Here is a 20547-nt window from a genome sequence, read left to right as displayed (position 1 = left end):
TTTTATATTTGATTTGTTGTTCTAGATGTTTTTTTTTAAGGCTTACCTAGTCTTACACTTTTGTTTTATACATCTAATTATGTGGGACTATTCCTATATATAAATGCAAAATTGTCTTGCTTTCCTTTTTCTGATTATTTTGTCCTTAGATGTCACTTCCTCATACCCTCAACTATTTTAAAGGCTTGACAAATCCTAATCTAACTTTCCTCTCAGATTCCTGATTACATGGACAGCAGAAACCACACACTTCACCTAGACTTCATTCTCCTAGGTTTGTCTTCTGATCCTGCACAGCGAAAGTTCCTCTTTGTCATCTTCTTGGTGATGTACACAGTGGGTATCCTGGGGAACTTCTTGATTATCCTGCTGATCCTTCGGAATTCCCAACTGCGGGCCCCCATGTATTTCTTTTTGGGACATCTTTCCTTGGTGGATGCTTGCTTCACCTCAGTCACTGTCCCCAAGATGTTGGCCAACCTATTGATGCCAGAAGCCACCATCTCTTATGCTGGTTGCTTGACTCAAATGTATTTCTTCTTTGCCTTTGGGGTCACTGACAGTTTCCTCCTGGCTTCCATGGCTTATGATCGCTATGTGGCTATCCGTAATCCTCTGCATTATACCACTATGATGAGCGAGAGAATCAGAGTCTTTGTAGCCAGTTCTTGGATTATCTCCCATCTTCACTCCTTGCTACACATTATTCTCATGTCTCGCCTTTCCTTCTGTGGTTCCCGGGAGATACCCCACTTTTTCTGTGACCACCAACCTGTGCTGGCCCTATCATGCACTGATACCAGCTTAATTGAAATGTTGATCTTCACTGAAGGGTCCTTGGTAGTGTTGAGTCCTTTTGTCTTCATTGTGATCTCTTATATCCTTATCTTGGTTACCGTCCTGAGACTGCCAGCGGGAACTGGGTGGCGCAAGGCATTCTCAACCTGTGGGGCTCACTTGTCTGTTGTCGTTCTCTTTTATGGCACTGTAATTGGCGTCTATTTTCAGCCTACAGCAAAATACTCAGCTGAAAAGGGAAGGGTTACCACTGTCATGTATACCGTGGTCATTCCTATGCTCAATCCCTTTATATACAGCTTGCGGAATGATGACGTCAAAGGAGCCTTTCGCAGAACTTTATGCAGGAAAGTGGGAATGTAGTGAGTCCTTGTCCTGCAATTTACTGTGCTGAATGTTAAACTGTAAGAATCAGTCCTGTATCAATGACCACCACTGAGTTCTCAGGGAGTCTCAGAATAAATGCCACTTCCTCCCATGAGAACGGTAGTGACATGATTAGCAAGAGTGGACTGCCCTTGATGATTCATTTTTCACCAGGGACAGAAGACATAATCTGGTCAGTATGGCAAAGGCTGCCATATTGCCATGGTGTAGCTACTGTCCATTGCACAGTTCATTTTTCCACCTCCCTTGTGTACCTGTATGGCTGTGACCTCATGTATAGTGGACATAGAAGCTTTGAAAGACTGATGAAATGGAAAGGCTGAATCAAAATCGTATGCATGTTGTGGGAGTGTGTTCTGCCCCAGCTACGGGTACCAAGAAGTGTAGCACACACACACAGCTCCAAAAACTCTGTTTAATACAAACAGACCCCTTTCAAAATGCAGGCTTTAACCACAAATGTCCTTATCAGCCTGCTATGAATTACAGAGATTAAACAAAGTCCGACAAGGATTGGCAATCAGCCCAGAAACCAAGTTGTAACAAAAAACTCACTCTCAAAATGCTCTGCGTAGGGCCACACATTGTTTCCAGCAACATTTGTTATCTGTGTGTGAACTTAAATAGGCTAAGGGAGTGGCCAATTAACCCCAAGCCTTACTCTCGAGGAGACTTCCTCCTGAGTAGCCACTCCTGCTTTTTGGCAGCCCTGCATGCTCGAGCATTGAGAAGAGGCTCCTCCACTTCACTCTCTTCACTTGAAGGAGCCTCTGGAGGTTCTGAAAGCCCTGGCTGAGTCTCTGCCTCTGGCACCACATCCTCTTCAGCCTCTTCGCTGTCCGACTCGAGCGCTGGCTGCACAGGCCGCTGGCGCAACACCACACCAGCCTTCTCGTCGTCGGGATCAGCCACAATCCATGCAGGCCGCTGGCGGGCCACAATAGACTGGAACAACAACAACAACAACAAAATGAATTGGAAGAGACAAGGAAAGACTGGGAGAGTTCAATGCACTGATCTTCTGAGGTTCAATCAGTGGGAAGAAGTGAGAGGAGTACTCAAGTTTGACCTGAAACCAGTGGTCTTTCACCATGGACCCCCTTTAAATACCTTTTGTGCAGTGGTGGGTTTCAAAAATGTTTACTACTGGTTCTGTGGGTGTGGCTTGGTGGGCGTGGCAGGAGAAGGATACTGTAAAATCTCCATTCCCACCTCACTCCAAGGGAAGGTTACTTCAAAATCCCCATTTCCTCCCAATCAGCTGGGACTTGGGAGGAAGAGAATAGATGGGGGCGGGGCCAGTCAGAATTTTTACTACTGGTTCTCTGACCTACTCAAAATTTCCGCTACCAGTTCTCCAGAACTGGTCAGAACCTGCTGAAACCCACCTCTGCTTTTGTGGCTACGAACCATGGCTATGGACCAGGGGTGGTATTCACTTACCTTCGTTACTGGTTCGCAAATGTGAGCGTGCAGGACCTTCCGCACATGCACAGAGCATCAAAAATGGGATGTGATGATGTCTGGGTGGGTGGGTGGGTGGGTGGAGTCTCCCACCGCCACAACTACTGGTTTGCACGAACCGGATAGAACCGGCTGAATCTCTCCACTGCTATGGACCCCCCAAGACTTAATTCAAGATTTAAATCATAACAATTCTTCAAGCCTTTGCAGACTCCCTGTGTCAATATTGCGGCTCCCCAGAGGTCCAATTAACCTCAGGTTGAGAACCACTGACCTAAACTGTAGAGCTATCTATCTCCTATTGATGTTCCATTGCAAACTCATTTTGTTTGGTCTTTCATCAGAGTGGAAAGAGACTAAGTTAGATCTTTCCAAACAATTCTTTAGGCCAGAGCTAAGCTGGAAAATTTTGGGAGTTGAAGTCCACAAGTCTTAAAGCTGCCAAGTTTGAAGACCTCTGCCTTAGGCTCTCCCCATTATCACATTACAGGGCTATCTACCTATTCATGAGTCAGCAAAAAAACAACAACAAAGGCATAGAATTGCTGTGCCGACTGCTAATCTCTCTCCTGCCTCTTTTCTCAGTCAGTGCCAATCATCTGACTTCCCTCCAAAAGAAAGATTTTACATTCTTTGAGACTGGCCTTGAATGGTGTCAGGATAATGTGGATGATATTTCTTTAACTACATAGCTAATGTCAGATTCAGTTTCTTCACTTGTGGGCTGGGGAGGAAATGAGGCAAATCTTGAGGGTGAGCTGGATGAGAGGATTTAACCATAGGTTGCATGTGGATGTTTAATCTTGGTGCCAGGTTTTTAATGTAACCTTACTGTATGGCAAGATGGGCAGTAATAAATTTTACAGATAAATAAATAAATAATGTTTATAGTTTTAATATCTAATACAACCTGTGCCCGGTTTAGGTCATCACTTTAGAGATATTTCCTTACCTAAACAGAGAAACAGAATGACCAAGGGTGGGCAAAAAATCACTGGGAGCAAGTGACTTCCAACTTCCTGCTGCCTTCCCCACTGAGTTTCATTGTAGGATTCTGACATGGAGCATGGGAAATACTTCCTTCCTTCCTTCCTTCCTTTCTTCTTGTCTCCCTCCTTCCCATCCATCCATCCATCTTCCCTTCTCTTTCCAGCAAGCAGGTGAGTGGTTGCTGCTAGTTGGGGGAGGATGCAAAGGATTGCAAAACTGGCTGGGAAACTGTCACAGAACATTGGAAATGAAGATCACATGACCACTGCAGCAGCAGCACCCAGTAGCACTGAGGCAGTGACAACATCCCCAAATTTTATTTCCTTGGGAATCATGTATCCTGGATTTTGGAAACATTCTGTAAATTAGCACATTTGAGATATTTTGGTTCAAAAATTGTTTATCTGTGGTGCACTCTTTCACCCAGTTAAAGGTTATGATCTTGAGAGTTTTAGCTTTAAACTTAGTATTTAGATATCATGTTGTTTTAATATTAATGTCGTTTTATTTGCTTGGGGGGGGGGCGGGCAGTTGCCCAGAAATTGATATAAGATGGATGGCTATAAAATGTTTTAAATGAATAAATAAATAATATGGCAGAAAAAGGACATGTTTGGACTATGGTTAAATGCAAACAGCTTTGTACATTATGATAGTATTTCTTGTGCAGTGGCCTAATGTTTTAGATGCTATAGAACCGTGATGGCGAACCTATGGCACGTGTGCTACAGGTGGCATGAAGAGCCATATCTGTGGGCACACGAGCGTTGCTCTAGCCCAGCTCCAGCGCGCATGCACACACCGGCCAGCTGATTTTTGGGCCTTCTGGGCCCACCGGAAGTTGGGAAATGGGCTGTTTCTGGCCTCCAGAGGGCCTCCAGAGGGGTGGGAGAGGCCATTTTCGCCCTCCCCAGGCTCCAAGGAAGCCTCTGAAGCCTGGGGAGGGCAAAAAACGGGCCTACTGGGCCCATCAGTAACCTTTTGCCAAAAGTGGGGGAAATGCAGGGGGGGGTCACATGCACATGCGTGGGGCGCAGGGGGGCATTGAATTATCGGTGTGGGCACGCACGCACGTGATCCTCTCGCACTCCCCCCGCTTCTGGCACGTGATGGCAAAAAGGTTAGCCATCACTGCCTTAGAACAAATCAAGTGGTCTCAGTAAATTCTTAAGAACTTCTCTCCTTTATGCATTGGATTAATGCTTTTGAATTCCAGAGAATATAGCTTTTTCCCCTGTGAAAGGAATTTCCCCAAAATATCAATGGGAAGAGAAGCTGCCTCTACCTCACTGATAGGCAAAAAGCGAATCAGTATGGTGAAATGTTACCTTTTCAAACGATGGGTCATGACTACAACCAATATACCAAAATTCTCAAGCTAAAAACAAGCTCTTGAAAAGAGAGCAGCAGCGCCAATCTGCCTTACCTTCTCTTGCTGGACTGGGGGATGGGGACAAAGGAGTGGGATGGGGACTATCAAAGTGGGGAGGCCCTCAAGAACATACCGTGTTTCCCCAAAAATAAGACCCTGCCTTTACATTTTTTTGAACCCTGAAATAAGCGCTTGACCTTATTGCCATGCACTCAAAAGCCCGATTGGGCTTATTATCAGGGGATGTCTTATTTGGGGGAAACAGGGTAATAACTAAGACAACTTCTATTCCTAATTCTTCTGGCCCAGGTCTTAAAAAATACAATTTTCATCATACAATGAATCTTTGGGGGCTTTATTGGACTCCACAGTTGATGTTTTGAAAATGCAGTAAATTTCAAAGGATACTAGTATACCAGGGGTGGGTTCTAAATTTTTTTACTACCGGTTCTGTGGGCGTGGCTTATTTTGTGGGTGTGGCTTGGAGATCATGTGACTAGGTGGGCGTGGCTAGCTGGTCAGAGTCATTTCTGGAAGGTCCTCGCACTTATGACCAGTCCTTGTACTTACGACCCGACTCATTTGTTTGCTTTTAACACTGATCAGCTGTAGGACAGCTCTTTGAAGCCCCGCGGCAAGAGTTTAAACCGTTTTTTTCCCCTCTAGTCATCAGCTGGGACTCAGGAGGCAGCAATAGATTGGGGGTGGAACCAAATAAAAGGTAAGAATAACGTGGGTGGGGGGGGAGGGAGGGTGGGGGGGAGAACCGGTTTGGTGACGTCATATCGTCACCACTACCGGCTCGGCCGAACCGGACCGAACCGGGAGGAACCCACCACTGTAGTATACATGTTTGGTTATCTTAATCAGTTGTTTCTTATTTGTGGCACATTGTTACTATTGTGATTCAGATTCCTGAGAGGAAACTAAGGTTCAAAAATGTTAATGTGTTGTTATAGTAGAAAATTCTAAAATTTGGAACCTGTTTATTTTGCATATATACAGGAAGTCATCGACTCACAGCCATTCATTTAGTGATAGTTAAAAGTTGTAACGGCATTGAAGAAAGTGACTGCAGTCCTCGCACTTGCAACCGTCACAACATCCCCACTGTCACAGGATCAAAATTTGGGGGGTTAGCAACCAGCATGTATTTCTAATGGTTGTAGTGCCCTGGGACATATGATTGACATTTGTGACCTTCCCAGCTAGTTTACAATAAGCAAAGTCAATGGGGGAAGCCAAATTCGCTAATTGACCCTGTGATTCACTTAACAACTGAGTGATTTAACAACCAAAAATGGCAAAAATGGTCATAATATCAGGTGCGACTCACTTAACGTCTCATTTAGCAATGGAAATTCTAGAATCAATTGTGGTCATATGTTGAGGACTACCTATAGTGCTTGGACTTTTGCTGTAAAGATGGCTATGTATTCTTGGAAAGATGCACATGTACCAGACTCTAAATGTTAGTTAGCATGTTGAAATGTGTCACTTCTCAAGCCTTCAGACTGATTCTTAATGGACACAAAAAAAACACAATGTATTCAAGTTTCAATATGATATTTAAATATTGAGCCTTCCAATTTTTTAATAAAATGTAACCATTATATCTCTATTGTAGAGAGCTAAATTTTGTTGTTTTTAAATACCTTTCTTTTTATGTTAGCTTGATTTATTTAGATTTTTATATATCATTTGAGCTTGATAATATTCACAGGTTTGGTGTTTTGTGTTGTCACTTAATTTTTTTTTATCTTTTTACGATCCTTTAATCCCTTGTTTCAGGGCCTATGTGGAATTCACAGCAGATATTTCCTCTTTGCTCCCTGGTAGAGAAACATCTGTCACTGCCTAGGATTAAGCCCTCAACCTTCTGAATGGGACGCAAGCACCTTCACCTCCAGGCCATCACACCGCTTGTTGTGTTTTCACTTAAGTTCAGTTAATTCAGCTCAGTTGAAATATCAAATTATCAAATGAGGTTGTGGATCAGCATTGGATGAGTGACATCGCAAAGCATATCGGAGGCCTCTTTCTGAAGTGCTTTTATGTTATTATACATAATGGCTCATTCACATATCCTGCTTCCGGGATGGAGAGATGGTATCACTGTTTCTCAAGGATAGGAATACATAATGTCATTCTCAATCCATTTTTAACTGTCTGCAAAGGCAACCGTGGCCCCTTTTTTGGTCTCCCCATGAAAATAGTGTTTTCTAAAAAATGTTTGACACAATATAATGTTTGACCAATGGGAGAATATGAGAATTAAGAACTGAAATTTACACTGAATTTGAAAGAAAGCTCTTTAATAAGACATTGTATCATTGGTACTTAACACCTGATAAATTCTCAAAAATTTATAAAAGTTTTGCAAGCATATGTTGGAAATGTAATCAATCTCGGTGATTGAGCCTCAGTGGTACAGCGGACTAAAGTGCTGTTAAGTGCTAGCACTTAGCTGCCAGCTGCCTGCAATTAGTGCAAGTTTGAATCTCACCAGGCTCAAGGTTGACTCAGCCTTCCATCCTTTCAAGGTAGGTAAATTGAGGACCCGGATTGTGGGGGCAATAAGCCAACTTTGTATAGAACACCACTTGGGGGGGGGGCGAAAGCCCTAATAAGCAGATATATACAAAAAAGTATGCAGGCTATTGCTATAATGCATTGTAAGCCACCCTGAGTCTACGGAGAAAGGCGGCATATAAATTGGACTAATAAATAAATAAATAAATAAATAAATAAATAAATAAATAAATAAACCTGAAGGTACTTTTCATCATCATTTTTGGTGGACATACAAGAAACATAACAAATATTGGAATCAGATATGTATTTTCATTTAGAGGACTTTTAAACTAAGTGTACAATTGAAACGAGAGATTTTTCTCCTAGGTTTGATGGACAAACAAACAGGGAGGAAAAAACCATGGAGCTTTATTCTTATAAGGAACAGACAGCAGCAATATTTCTGTATGCACAGAAATGGAAGAACTCAAGAAGGCAACAAAGGATAGTGAAGTGAATGGACTTGGCAGAGATGGCAAAATCGATTGCTTTGATTAAAGAAAAGACTGTTTAGCTTTATTTTTACTTGGAAATCAGTTCTGCAGTATTTTCTTGATATTGAAAAAAGAAGGGAAGGGAAGGGAATCAGCTTTCTATCAGAAGCTGTGTACAAGGCCAAAGGGAACAGTCTTAGAGATGTGACCATTTTGTCCCAAATGAAAGCAGTTTCTGTCTAAGGTTCTCTCCATCAGCTTTTAATTGGGGACAACATTGTTTGGAGCAAATAATATCAAGAACTGTAAGTGATGGAGGAGGGTTTTTTCTCCCCAATCATCCCCAAACACACAAACATGCAGGATCTGAATGGACAGCCAGATTGTTTTTGGACATGCTTTTAGGAAATACAAGGTCAGGACATCTTCTGCCAAAGAAGTAAATTCATGATGTTCTTGAAACAGCCTACCCTCAAAGTAATTAACTGAGGCCCTTTGTGAAACTTAGCAAGGGCTAGTTCCTCCCAAACATTAAACAATCAATTGTCGTCTCTTCAAAATGTTGGATCTAACTCATTGTTTCAAATATTTATATTTCAAGTGAGCATCCATTCATGTGTGAAGCCTGGGACAAGTTACCCTATTAGCCCTTTTGAAAGGGCCCAGAATTAAGCTCACACTTTATGATTCCTCAACTACATTGTTGTTGCCAGGAGAGGCCAGGTATGAAATCTGAGCCCATTTGTATGCAAAAAATATGTTCTATCAGCACAGGCAGACCTTCCCCTTATTCTTACTTCAAGCCAGCTGTAAGACAGCTCAATGGAAGAGCCAAGATTTCACTATCAGTTTGGATCCCTTTCCCAAGAGATTTCTCATTGCCCCTTTCACTTCTTTATTCCTGAGGCTGTAGATATAGGGGTTGGACATTGGGGTGAGCAAAAACTGACCCTCGCTGTGAAGAATACTTTGAGGTGGGTGAGAAATAGACAGCAATGATGGCCCCATAAAAAAGAACCACCAAAGTGAGATGGGACCCACAGGTAGAGAAAGCTTTGTGCCTCCCTGAAGAAGTAAACTTCATTATTTTATTTTATTTTATTTATTTATTATCAAATTTATAGACCACCCTTCTCCCGAAGGACTCAGGGTGGTGTACAACCAAAGTAAAAAACATAGATACAAACATTAAAAACAATTTAAAAAGACATATATAAATTTGGCCCCAAAGTTTAAAAAAACAGTAACAAAACATATTAAAAACATTTAAAAAGCATTAAGCCAGCCGGCTTGCTGAAAAAGTAAGGTCTTCAGGGCACGGTGGAAGGCACTGAGGTCTTGAATTCTTCGTATCTCTGGGGGCAGTTGATTCCAGAGAAAAAGGTGCCCCCACAGAGAAGGCCCTCCCCCTGGGGGCCACCAGTCTACATTGCTTGGCCAATGGCACCCTGAGGAGGCCCTCTCTGTGGGAGTGCACCGGTCGGTGGGAGGTCGTTGGTGGCAGCAGAAGGTCTCGAAGGTATCCAGGTCCTATGCCATGGAGCGCTTTAAAGGTGATAACCAACACCTTGAAGTGCACCCGGAAGACCACTGGGAGCCAGTGCAGCTCATGCAGGAGAGGTGTTATGTGGGAGCGGCATGCAGCTCCCATCACTACCCGTGTGGCCGCATTCTGAACCAGCTGATATAGTTGCCACAATGCGAATGTAGGTGAGAATGATGAAAACTAAAGGCCCAAAAGTGATGATTCCACCTTCAAAGAAGATGACCGCCTCGTTGACACTGGTGTCTGAGCAGGACAGCTGCAGCAAGGGCTGATGATCACAAAAGTAATGGGCCAGGTGATTTTTCCCTCAATAACTGAGACGCAGGAGCAGGCTGGCATGCAGCATGGCATGTAAGATAGAAACGATACAACACCCAGCCACTAAATTCCCACAAATCTTTTTGTTCATCACTGAGACATAGTGGAGAGGATTACAAATGGCTACATAGCGATCCAGGGCCATGACACTCACAAGAAGGAGATCAGTGACACCAAATACATAGAGGAAGAAGAACTGGGCCATGCAGAAATAGAAGGGGATGGTCCTGGAATTAGTTATCAGGCAAACCAGCATCCATGGCATTGTGACTGAGATGAAGCCAACATCAATGACTGAAAGACTATGGAGCAGGAAATACATGGGGGTTTGGAATCGTGCATTCAAGGTGATTAGAAGAAACATTATAACATTGCCCAAAAGTCCAGCACTGTACATTAGCAATAAGAAGAGGAAGAAGAGGGTCCGGTCTCTAGGCTTGGTAGAAAAATCCAGAAGAACAAAATCTTTGATATCTGTCCCATTCTCACAATCCATGAGACCTGCAGGAAAGGTCAATTAAAATTAGAAAGTGGTATTGATTTTTCACAAGGAAAACACTGTTGAATATAATCTCACAAAATGATTGAAAGACTGTCAGTTGTAGAATATCAAATTTCAATTCAAATATTTCAATATTTAATGTTTTCAATTATTTGGGGGGGGGGCGCGAATTCAATAAAATCTGCAGCCCTGGTTTATTAATATTTGTTTTTCAATATTTGTAAAGACAGTTGGTCTTTTTTTCAACAAAAGTCCTTGGAGGACGACCTTCAGTGGTATGATTTTTTTATTCTTATTGTTTCCTCTATTATATAAATTTCCAGAGCCTTTTCTTGTCTTTTTACTGTGGTGCCATTTCACATTGTAAATCTATGTATCTTCTTTTAAATGTTAACTTCGTTTCTTGTAATATTTATTAAAACAGTAAGTCAACTGTAAGTCCTTCATATTCCTACTCTTTATTATCATAAAGAACAAGGAATAAGGAACAAGTTTATTAATATAAGACGCATTGTAATGTCTATGTGTATCTGTATGTCATGTGCTTGTTTCTTTCTATTTTATTTGTTCTCTCTGATATTTTTTTTTCCAGCAACCAATGCTGGTAGAATTTTCTCCTCATGGACAAATGTGCTAGTACTATTTTTGTATAATCATTCTGAAGATCTGAGGTAAAGTATGTGAAGGACAATAAGGCAGGAATTAGGTTTTCGTTCCAAATGGTAGAAATAAGCCAGATATACAGTTTGGTTAGAGAAACACTGAACTGTGGATTGGGAGAAGCATGGGAAAGAAAACGGGGGGTAGGGTGGAGATGGGAAGCTGATGCTGCTCCCACTCCAGTTGGCCTATTGGCCCATATTCCTCTAGCTGAGCTAGAGCAGCAGTAGCACCACAGAAATAAATAAATGTAGAAATAAAATCAAATAATCAGGTTCTTCTGACAACACCTGAGTTATCTTTTATTCCTCAATTGAAGGGTATTTTCTAGTAGGGGGGAGGGTGACAGAGAAGCAAAAGAGCAACTTCCTCTCTGTTTCCTGATTAATAGACAGAAGCAGTGGTGAAATCTAAAATTTGTTACTATCGGTTCTGTGGGTGTGGCTTGGTGGGGGGGCGGGTAATGTGACGGTGGGCGTGGCCATTTTTTTTTTTTTTACTTTTAAAACCATTTTTTCTACAACCTCTTTGGCAAAGAGGTTGTAAAAAAATGCTTTCAAAAGGCTCTGACGATCCCAGCTGAGTTGCCTGATCGGCAGAGGCTTTTTTTCTTTTAAAAGCCTCTGCCGATCAGGCAACTCAGCTGGGATCGTCAAAGGCATTTTTAAAAAAAAGAGCCTCTGCCAATCAGGCAACTCAGCTTGGATCGTCAGAGGCTTTGACAATCCCAGCTGAGCCACGCGATCATCAGAGGCTTTTTTTTAACTTTTAAAAGCATTTTTTCGGCCGAAGAGGTTGTAGAAAAAATGCTTTAAATTTTTTTTTTAAAAGCCTCGATGATTGCGTGGCTCAGCTGGGCATGGGGAGGGGGGGTGCAGGGATTTTTGCTACCGGTTCTCCAAACCACCCGCCTCCATCGCTACCAAGAGCATTTCACCCCTGGACAGAAGGGTCTATCCTTCTCTCCTTTGAGCTGGAAATAATTTTGAATGCAATATTTGACTAATGGGGAACTTGAAAAAGTTGGTATTATTGGATGATGCTTCATTGCACAGAAACTCTTCATTTCTTTCTTTCCCTCCATTCCTCCCTTCTTTTTAAATGTTGGCTGTGGATGCTTCAGAAACTGAGTCATGGATTGATACAGATGAATATGTGAATGTGTAGAAATTCATTAGTTTTTATTCTTGGAAATCTGGTCTCCCTACTTCAGAGCCAGAGACATGCCTTTTATTTTCCACAGACATTTGCAAAGGTTTTTTTTAAAAAAATCAGCATAGATGTTTGCTACAAACCAGAATCATGAACGGAAATAACAAAATGTTCATTTCAATATATAACAAGCCATTCTGGTGTGTCTTGTACTTCTGTAGCAACATCAAGCACAGCATATGTTTGTAGAACTCATCTGAACTCATATGCACTACATTTCAGAATATAGCTTTTTTCAGATCAATAATCTATTTTATCACACCATTACTTGAAACATATGTGTTATTATCCTTTGCTTTCTCAAATCTGGGGGTAATCTATCTTTGGAGTGGTGGGGAGAGGGAAAGACAGAATCTTGCGTTTTCCCAACCCCAAGCAATCACAGCATATGCTTTCTAAACACAAAAGTATAATTTCAACCAAACAATCAGTATTTCTTGCATGATTTTTTTGCATGACAAATATTCAATCTGGATGGGGTAAGAAAAACAGAATAATAGAATAACAGAGTTGGAAAGAATCTTAGAAGTCTTTCAGTCCAACTCTATGCTCAAGCAGGAAACCTATACCATTTGAAACAAATGGTATTGAAAACCTCCAGCGCTGGAGCACCCACAACTTCTGGAGGCAAGTGGTTCCACTAATTAATTGTTCTGTCAGGAAATTCCACCTTAGTTCAAAGAGAGATCCAACTTAGAACTAAGGCAGAATTTCCTGACTGTTAGAACAATTAATCAGTAGAACAACTTGCCTCCAGAAGTACTCCAACACTGGAGATTTTCAAGAAGAGATTGAACCCTCCCATGCTAATTCTCTGCCATTACAGAATAAGTATTTTCTTACATTCATATGCTTCTGTCCAAAAAGGACTTATTTTCACTCATTATCAAATAACTACTGAGATTACTGAAAGGAATTCACTCTGTACATGGTCAGTATTGTCTCCATACTTCTATGTAATCTAGCTCCCCACCAGCCACCCTCCCACACTGACCCTGACAAAGAACTAGGTTTGACAGTTTTGCTCTAGGAAGTTTTGTCTTAAGTATATTTCTGTTCCCAAGAGAAAATGTTAGAAAAAGAAAAGGTGAGGGGCTGAATGAAAAGAGGAAGAATGACTAGATTGCTATTATTCCATATTCATCACATTTATATCCCATATTTTCCAAGAAGCTTACAGTAGTATACACTAAATAATTCTTGTTTCCCTGGTCTTATTTGAGTGGCACAAATCCTGTGAGATGTTTACACTAAAAGTTAGTACCTCAGCATGTCAAGAGTATGAGAACCTGTGATTTCTTGGTTCACATCCAATATTCACCCCATTATGTTCCTAGAAAGAAGATGAATCTACTGAAAGACAGTGAACAAGAAGAGGACAATAGAGGTCTAGGATGGGTGAAGAAAAGGGTTCAAGAAAGGTGTTTAAAAGATGGAGAAATTAAGACAACCAGGAGAAGATCCCAGTGACAACTGCAAGTCAATCTCTACTCAGCAAAGCAATATTCTAAGCCAACCACACTCTAATTTGAAGCCCTCCATATCTATTGAAATAAACTTCCATATTGCCTGCACACAATGCTCACTGCTGATTAAAATGTTGGGAGATGTCCCAAAAGTGCTTTTTCAAGAGGCAACTGGACTTCCTGGTTTTTCTTTGAAGACATTTCACTTTTCATCCAAGAAGCTTCTTCAGAAAGTCCAGTTGCCTCTTGAAAAAGCACCTTGACCTGGATGACTGAGAATCTCCATAGACAATTGGGAGATGTAACGGAACATAAACAGGATTTAGCTAGATTTGGAAGGATCTGAGATGTAAAATAAGCCATCTACTTCTTCTGGGTTTCATTATCTCCAATTGTTTGAAATGGCAGGTAATGAAAATTATAGCTCAACATCTCTAAAAGGCACCAGGGTGAGAAAATCTGTGCCTGTTCTATTGAGCAACACAGATGTTAGGGCCAAATCTTACATAGTTGTCATGGGATTTCATGCCTTGCTTTGCTCTGGGTGAACAATTCAATTGCTTCCTCAGTTCATTACCATTTCTTTCAGAGTTGCTTTTATCTAGTAGAAACTGTGGCAGATTCTGTATCTGAATGAAATTACAACAACAATACAAAGGTGTGTTGTCAATTATCAGTCTCTTACTTACCTATATCAGGGGTGGGTTCTAAATTTTTTACTACCGGTTCTGTGGGCGTAGCTTATTTTGTGGGTGTGGCTTGGAGGTCATGTGACTAGGTGGGCGTGGCTAGCTGGTCAGAGTCATTTCTGGAAGGTCCTCGCACTTACGGCCAGTCCTCGCACTTACGACCCGACTCATTTGTACACTGATCAGCTGTAGGACGGCCCTTTGAAGCCCCGCGGCAAGAGTTTAAACAGTTTTTTCCCCTCTAGTCATCAGCTGGGACTCAGGAGGCAGCAATAGATTGGGGGTGGGACCAAATAAAAGGTAAGAATAACGTGGGTGGGTGGGTGACGGACGGCGGGGGGGAGAACCGGTTCGGTGATGTCATATCGTCACCGCTACCGGCTCGGCCGAACCGGACCGAACCGGGAGGAACCCACCACTGACCTATATCAATGGATTACCCCTGCTCTGGCACCAGACTGATTTTTGGCAATGAACCAGACCTCCAGCCCAACTGAACATCAAAAATAGTCAACCAGGATTGTTTTGTTTCAACGTCTGTAGCTCCTAAGAAGAAGCCAGCAGGATCTCATTTAAGGATCAGCTACAGAAGCCACCAGGGATATTTCATAGGCAGTTAAGCAAGTCAACAGAAATTCATATCTGGTGAGTGGTGGTCCTGTGGAGAGCACAGAGAATGGTTTGTTATTAAAACCAGGAGTTAAAATGCAGAAAAGCAAGTACCATTCTCTAGCACAAGTAGCACACACTCCAGAAATTGGAGGAAGCAGGATGAGCTTTGAGAGAAAACTCTGGGAAGAAATAACGAAAGTGTTTGGAGGCCAAAGAAAGACACAACAATGCAGAGATTTCCATGAAGGTTGGCAAGTTTACTGAAACTAAACTCTAAAGAAGTTAAACACCTTTTTCAATTCTGCCAGGCTCTTTTAACTATGATGCTATAGAACTCAGGAGTTGCTGCCAAAGGTTAAGTTCATCTAGAAGATTAATATGTTTCTAGGGCAGATGCATATGGTGCCTTAGCAGAGAAGACCAGATAGAGAAACATTGTTCGAAACAATTTTAAAATGTATTATGTAAGAATGGGTCTAATTCTCTTAATGTCGGGTTGGCATTTTGAAGAATATGAGGTTCGAAATAGCAGAACTTTAAGAATGAGATGGAGAGAATCCTTAAATTAGATAGATGATAGATAGATAGATAGATAGATAGATAGATAGATAGATAGATAGATGATAGACGGGAGAGAGATGGGGAGAGATTATATAGATTATAATATACATTATCTACATTAGATAGAAATGATAGCTAATAGCTAGATAACTAGATGATAGCTAGGTAGATAGGTAGAGATGGCACATTAACATTTGCATCACAATATGTCTGTTACAATTTAAGGGGATATGACTCTTGAAATATTTTTCCTGGGAGAATGTAGAAAAATCCTTGAAATATTGTGACTTGGATTTGACAGAATAAGCACAATTCAGCAATTTAGCAAGTATTTTTCTATTTGGGTATTGCAACTGAAGAGTTTAAAAGAATTTAATATATTTTAAGTTGGATAGTGTTTACATTGGCTGGAATGTGCTCTCAATTTTTGCATTTTTCTTTTTTTATATTATACGCTCTCTACATGGGGCTCCCCCTGGGGTGCACCCGGAGGCTCCAGCTGGTCCAGAACGCGGCCGCGCGGGGGATTATGGGGGCGACGAGGCGCTCCCATGTGACACCTCTCCTGCGCGAGCTGCACTGGCTTCCGGTGGTCTTCCGGGTGCCCTTCAAGGTGTTGGTGACCACCTTTAAAGCGCTCCATGGCTCAGGGCCGGGGTACTTACGAGACCGCCTTCTGCCACCAATAGCCTCCCACCGGCCAGTACGCTCACACAGAGTGGGCCTCCTCAGGGTGCCGTCCGCCAGACAATGTCGGCTGGCAACCCCCAGGGAGAGAGCCTTCTCTGTGGTGGCGCCCACCCTCTGGAACAACCTCCCCCCAGAGTTACGTACAATAACAGACCTCCGGATTTTTCGTCGGGCCCTGAAAACCCATTTATTTCAACTAGCTGGGCTGGCTTGAGTCTAATTTTAAACTGATTTTAAATTGGAATTGTTTTAATTACGGCCAAATTATTTAATTATTTTAAACAGTTTTTAGATTTTGTATGTTTTGTATGTATGTCTTGTTTTTTACTTTGGCTGTTCACCGCCCTGAGTCCTATATTGGAGAAGGGCGGTATAGAAATTTAAACAAATAAATAAATAATTTTTTCATTTTGCAAAATCTAGGTCAAAAACACAGAACTCCCAGGATGCCGAGGACTGCACATTATTTTGCCCATGTGGGGCAAAACTTCCAAAGTTGCTTCTGCCAACTAAAGTCATCATGTATAAGTGAGTATGGCCAAAGTGGTTGAAGCGATTAAAATGAAATAGCTACTGAATAAACACATAGACACAAACAGAGGGACATGTGCACAAGTGCACAAATTTAATCAAGGATACTCTTTAGTGAATATTTAAATGATCAGAGGGATCTCAATGCCAGGTATTAGATTCAAGACCATGTCCATGTGAAATATTTTATTCATTCATTTGTTCATTTATTTAAATTAGTTATAGCTGACCACTTTAATAGATTTGGCTTGCAAAAAAATAAAGACAATAAATATAGTTTAAAACATACAACAGCACAGACAGCCTGGGTGAAACCACCATTAACAATAACACGCCAGGGACTCACAAACACATTAACCCTGACAGAGGGTTACCTCTCTACCCTGGGAACTGCAGGAGAGAGGGTGCTGTTCATATGTCAGTGGGATGCAGTTACAGAGTCAAGGGCTGTGACAGAGAAGGTACACTTCCTTGGTTTTTTAAGAGGACAATGTTTAATAGAAGGGACCTCAAATGTCCCCATTCTGCTGGAACGTATCAGGTGAGCAGAAAAAGTTGGAGATAGGTAGTCTCTCAAATATCCAAGCTCTATGCCATACATGGCTTTATAGATAATGACCAGGACCTTGAATTGCCTTCAGAAACTGACTGGCAACCAATGCAGTTCATGTAGCGGTAATGACACATTGGCCATAAAGGTAGTTCTCAATTAGCGATGACAATTGGGATCAGAATTTCCTTTAAGTGACATGGATATAAACTGTGATGTCAGTCCTGGCACTTCTAGTTGCCATTGTTACAAATCCCATACCAATGTTAAACATGCCATATTGAGATTTAAAGCTAGGTATCATCAGAATACCAAACCCTGTACTGACAACCCCACTGAGAAGTTTCCTGTAGATGTTAAACAGGGCTGTCAATCCCTAAGGCACTCTACAAGTGAAGGGCTGTGGAGATGATCTCTCCCTCCCATCAACACTGACTGAAATCAACCTCTGAGGAAAGAGACAAATTACTATAATACAGTGCTCCCACGCCCAACCCTTGCAGTTAGCCCAGAAGAATACCATGGTTGACAGCACTGAAAGCTGCTGAGATCAAGGAGCACCAACATAAAGGCACCACCCCCATCCAGACTCTGCCAGAGGTCAAGCTGGCTCAGCAATGTCCATACTACATACTATACAAAATATATCTTTCAGGTGGGCACACATTTATGTATAAAGCCTAGGATATGTTACCCTATTAACCCCTCCACTCCTTAAAAGGGCCCAGTATTAAGCCCACACTTTATGATTACTCAACTGTACTATGGTTGCCAAGAGATGCCCAGTATTAAATTCAAAATCATTTGTGTGCAAAGAATATGTTCCATCAACATGGGCAGCCCTTCTTCTACTCTCACCTCAAGCCAGCTAGAAGGCAGCTCTATGGTAGAGCCAAGTTCATGATCAGTTTTGAGAAAATAGGGATCTTCTCAATAGATTTCTCAGAGCATCTTTCACTTCTTTATTCCTGAGACTGTAGATATAGGGGTTGGACATTGGGGTGATGACTGTGTACACTAGAGCAAAAACTGACCCTCTCTGAGAGGAATAACTTGAGGTGGGCAAGAAATAAACAACAATAATGGCTCCATAAAAGAGGCCCACTATAGTAAGGTGAGACCCACAGGTAGAGAAAGCTTTGCGTCTCCCTGAAGAAGTGAACTTCATTATAGCTACTACGATACGAATGTAGGTGAGGATGATGAAGACAAAAGGCCCAAGGATGATGATGACACCTTCAAAGAAGATGACCGCCTCATTGACACTGGTGTCTGAGCAGGACAGCTGCAGCAAGGGCTGATGATCACAAAAATAATGGGCCAGGTGATTTTTCCCTCGATAACTGAGACGCAGGAGCAGGCCAGTATGCAGCATGGAGTGTAAGGTAGAAACGATACAACACCCAGCTACTAAATTCCCACAAATCTTTTGGTTCATCACTGAGACATAGTGGAGAGGATTACAAATGGCTATATAGCGATCCAGGGCCATGACACTCACGAGAAGGAGATCAGTGACACCAAAAATGTAGAAGAAGAAGAACTGAGCCATGCAGGAATAGAAGGGGATGGTCCTGGAAGCAGATACGATGTGGACTAGCATTTGGGGCACTGTGATTGTGAGGAAGCCAATATCAATGACTGAGAGGCTACGTAGTAAGAAATACATGGGGGTTTGGAGTCGCGCGTCCAAAGTGATGAGAAGGATCATCATGGTATTACCCAGAAATCCAGCACTGTACATCAGCAGAAAGAGGTGGAAGAAGAGATATTTGTGTTCGGGTTTGTAGGAAAAGCCCAAGAGAACAAACTCTTTAACGTCTGTCCCGTTCTCACAGTCCATGAGACCTGAAGAAAAATAACTTCATAAAATTAGAAATTAACTTCATCACTAGGAACAGCTTTGCAAACAAATTTCACAAAATGATTTAAGGGTTCATTGTCAGCTGCCAAATGTCCAAACTGAATTTGAAAATTTCAGTATTTAATGTCCAAATGTTTTTATAGCTGTTAGGCAGTGATGTTTTTAAGAAATATTTCAGAGAGGTTCATATTTATTTGAAATGAGCATACAATTAGCAATGAGTGTGTGTCTGGGAGAAAAATTCCAAGGATTCTTGTAAAACTGATTTCATTCAATTTACGTTTAATTTAATACTATCCAATTCCTCTCCAGTTAGGTGCAGTTCATCCTGATCATATTCAGTTGTTATCTCGGATGCATTTAATCCAAAGTTATTCTCCCTACCCCTACTGCTAAGCCAAAAAAAGAACAACTGAGGAATATTTAACCCTTTGTATAACTTGTTCATTTCTTGAACATAAAGACTTATGATTTGTGCTGAATAGAAATTTATTAATCTTTGATTCAAACCTGGTTCCTGATATTGTCATAAAAGGACAATCTTTTTCCTAAGTTTATCCTAAGCAGTGTTATTCTCTAACATCCATGTATTGACTAGACCAAACTCAGTTTAATTCCACAAGCCCAGACAAGCTCAGCCAACATCATCAGAATAAAGTCAACAGGCCTTTAGGGTTCACAATTTCAACAGGTCTGTTTTTATTTAGGCAGGAAATTGGGCAATCTAAACATTACAGAACCCAAAATTTATTTCATGTAACCTGAGCATCAGAATCAAAGGCTGGCCAAATTAGGGGTGTTACTCGGTTTAAGGAAGCCACAAGATTGAATGTATGAATTTATGTTGTAATTGTGGGGAAAATAGGAGGCAGGAGGTGTATTATGTATCTTACCCATCTTGAATTATTTATAAAAATAATAAAGGTGGGATAAAAACAAACAAACAAAACTTGTATGCTGTCTTTCGAAAAATATTTTGATGTTCTTGTTAACAGATCAGGAACATCTAAATTCTTTCATCTTCTCCATGATTGGGATCAGAATCTCTTGTAAGATTTGAACAGCTTCCTTTCTTGAACATTTTAGCCAAGGAAGATATTCTTTAGATTCCAGAGGTTACTCAATGAAAAAAAAGAATGAAATTGAATGTACCTGTTCCTCAAAACTCAGTGGATCTATTTTTGTAGGCTTGCTGTTGGGGTTGCCAATGCACCAGAATGAATAGAAAAGATGAACCTTCTCTAACGCTTTCAGGCTTTATTACAACTGAAGTTGCAACCAAACACAGAACTTCAGCACTAGGAGCAAATCCGTACTTCCAAGAGTA

General features: G+C 41.4%; 2 protein-coding genes and 1 pseudogene across 2 annotated transcripts; 1 reads left to right on the top strand and 2 right to left on the bottom strand.

Moving 5' to 3' along the window:
* Positions 1-222: 222 nt before the first annotated feature.
* LOC117675407 (olfactory receptor 1K1-like) lies at positions 223-1297 on the top strand. Its single transcript, XM_034433988.3, has one exon. The coding sequence runs from the start codon at positions 229-231 to the stop codon at positions 1159-1161; it is 933 nt and encodes a 310-aa protein (XP_034289879.2). The 5' UTR covers positions 223-228; the 3' UTR covers positions 1162-1297.
* Positions 1298-8838: 7541 nt separating this feature from the next.
* Positions 8839-10379, bottom strand: LOC117675650 (olfactory receptor 1B1-like; annotated as a pseudogene).
* A 7881-nt stretch (positions 10380-18260) lies between these two features.
* Positions 18261-19224, bottom strand: LOC117675651 (olfactory receptor 1B1-like). Its single transcript, XM_034434552.2, has one exon. It carries the CDS (start codon positions 19197-19199, stop codon positions 18261-18263), a length of 939 nt encoding a protein of 312 aa, XP_034290443.2. The 5' UTR covers positions 19200-19224.
* Positions 19225-20547: the final 1323 nt, after the last annotated feature.

Source organism: Pantherophis guttatus, chromosome 2, assembly GCF_059756535.1.
Source record: "Pantherophis guttatus breed Tessera chromosome 2, ASM5975653v1, whole genome shotgun sequence".
Classification (NCBI taxonomy): Eukaryota; Metazoa; Chordata; class Lepidosauria; order Squamata; family Colubridae; genus Pantherophis; species Pantherophis guttatus.
The sequence above is the reverse complement of the archived record's forward strand: the minus strand, read 5'-3'. Positions and strand labels throughout refer to the sequence as shown.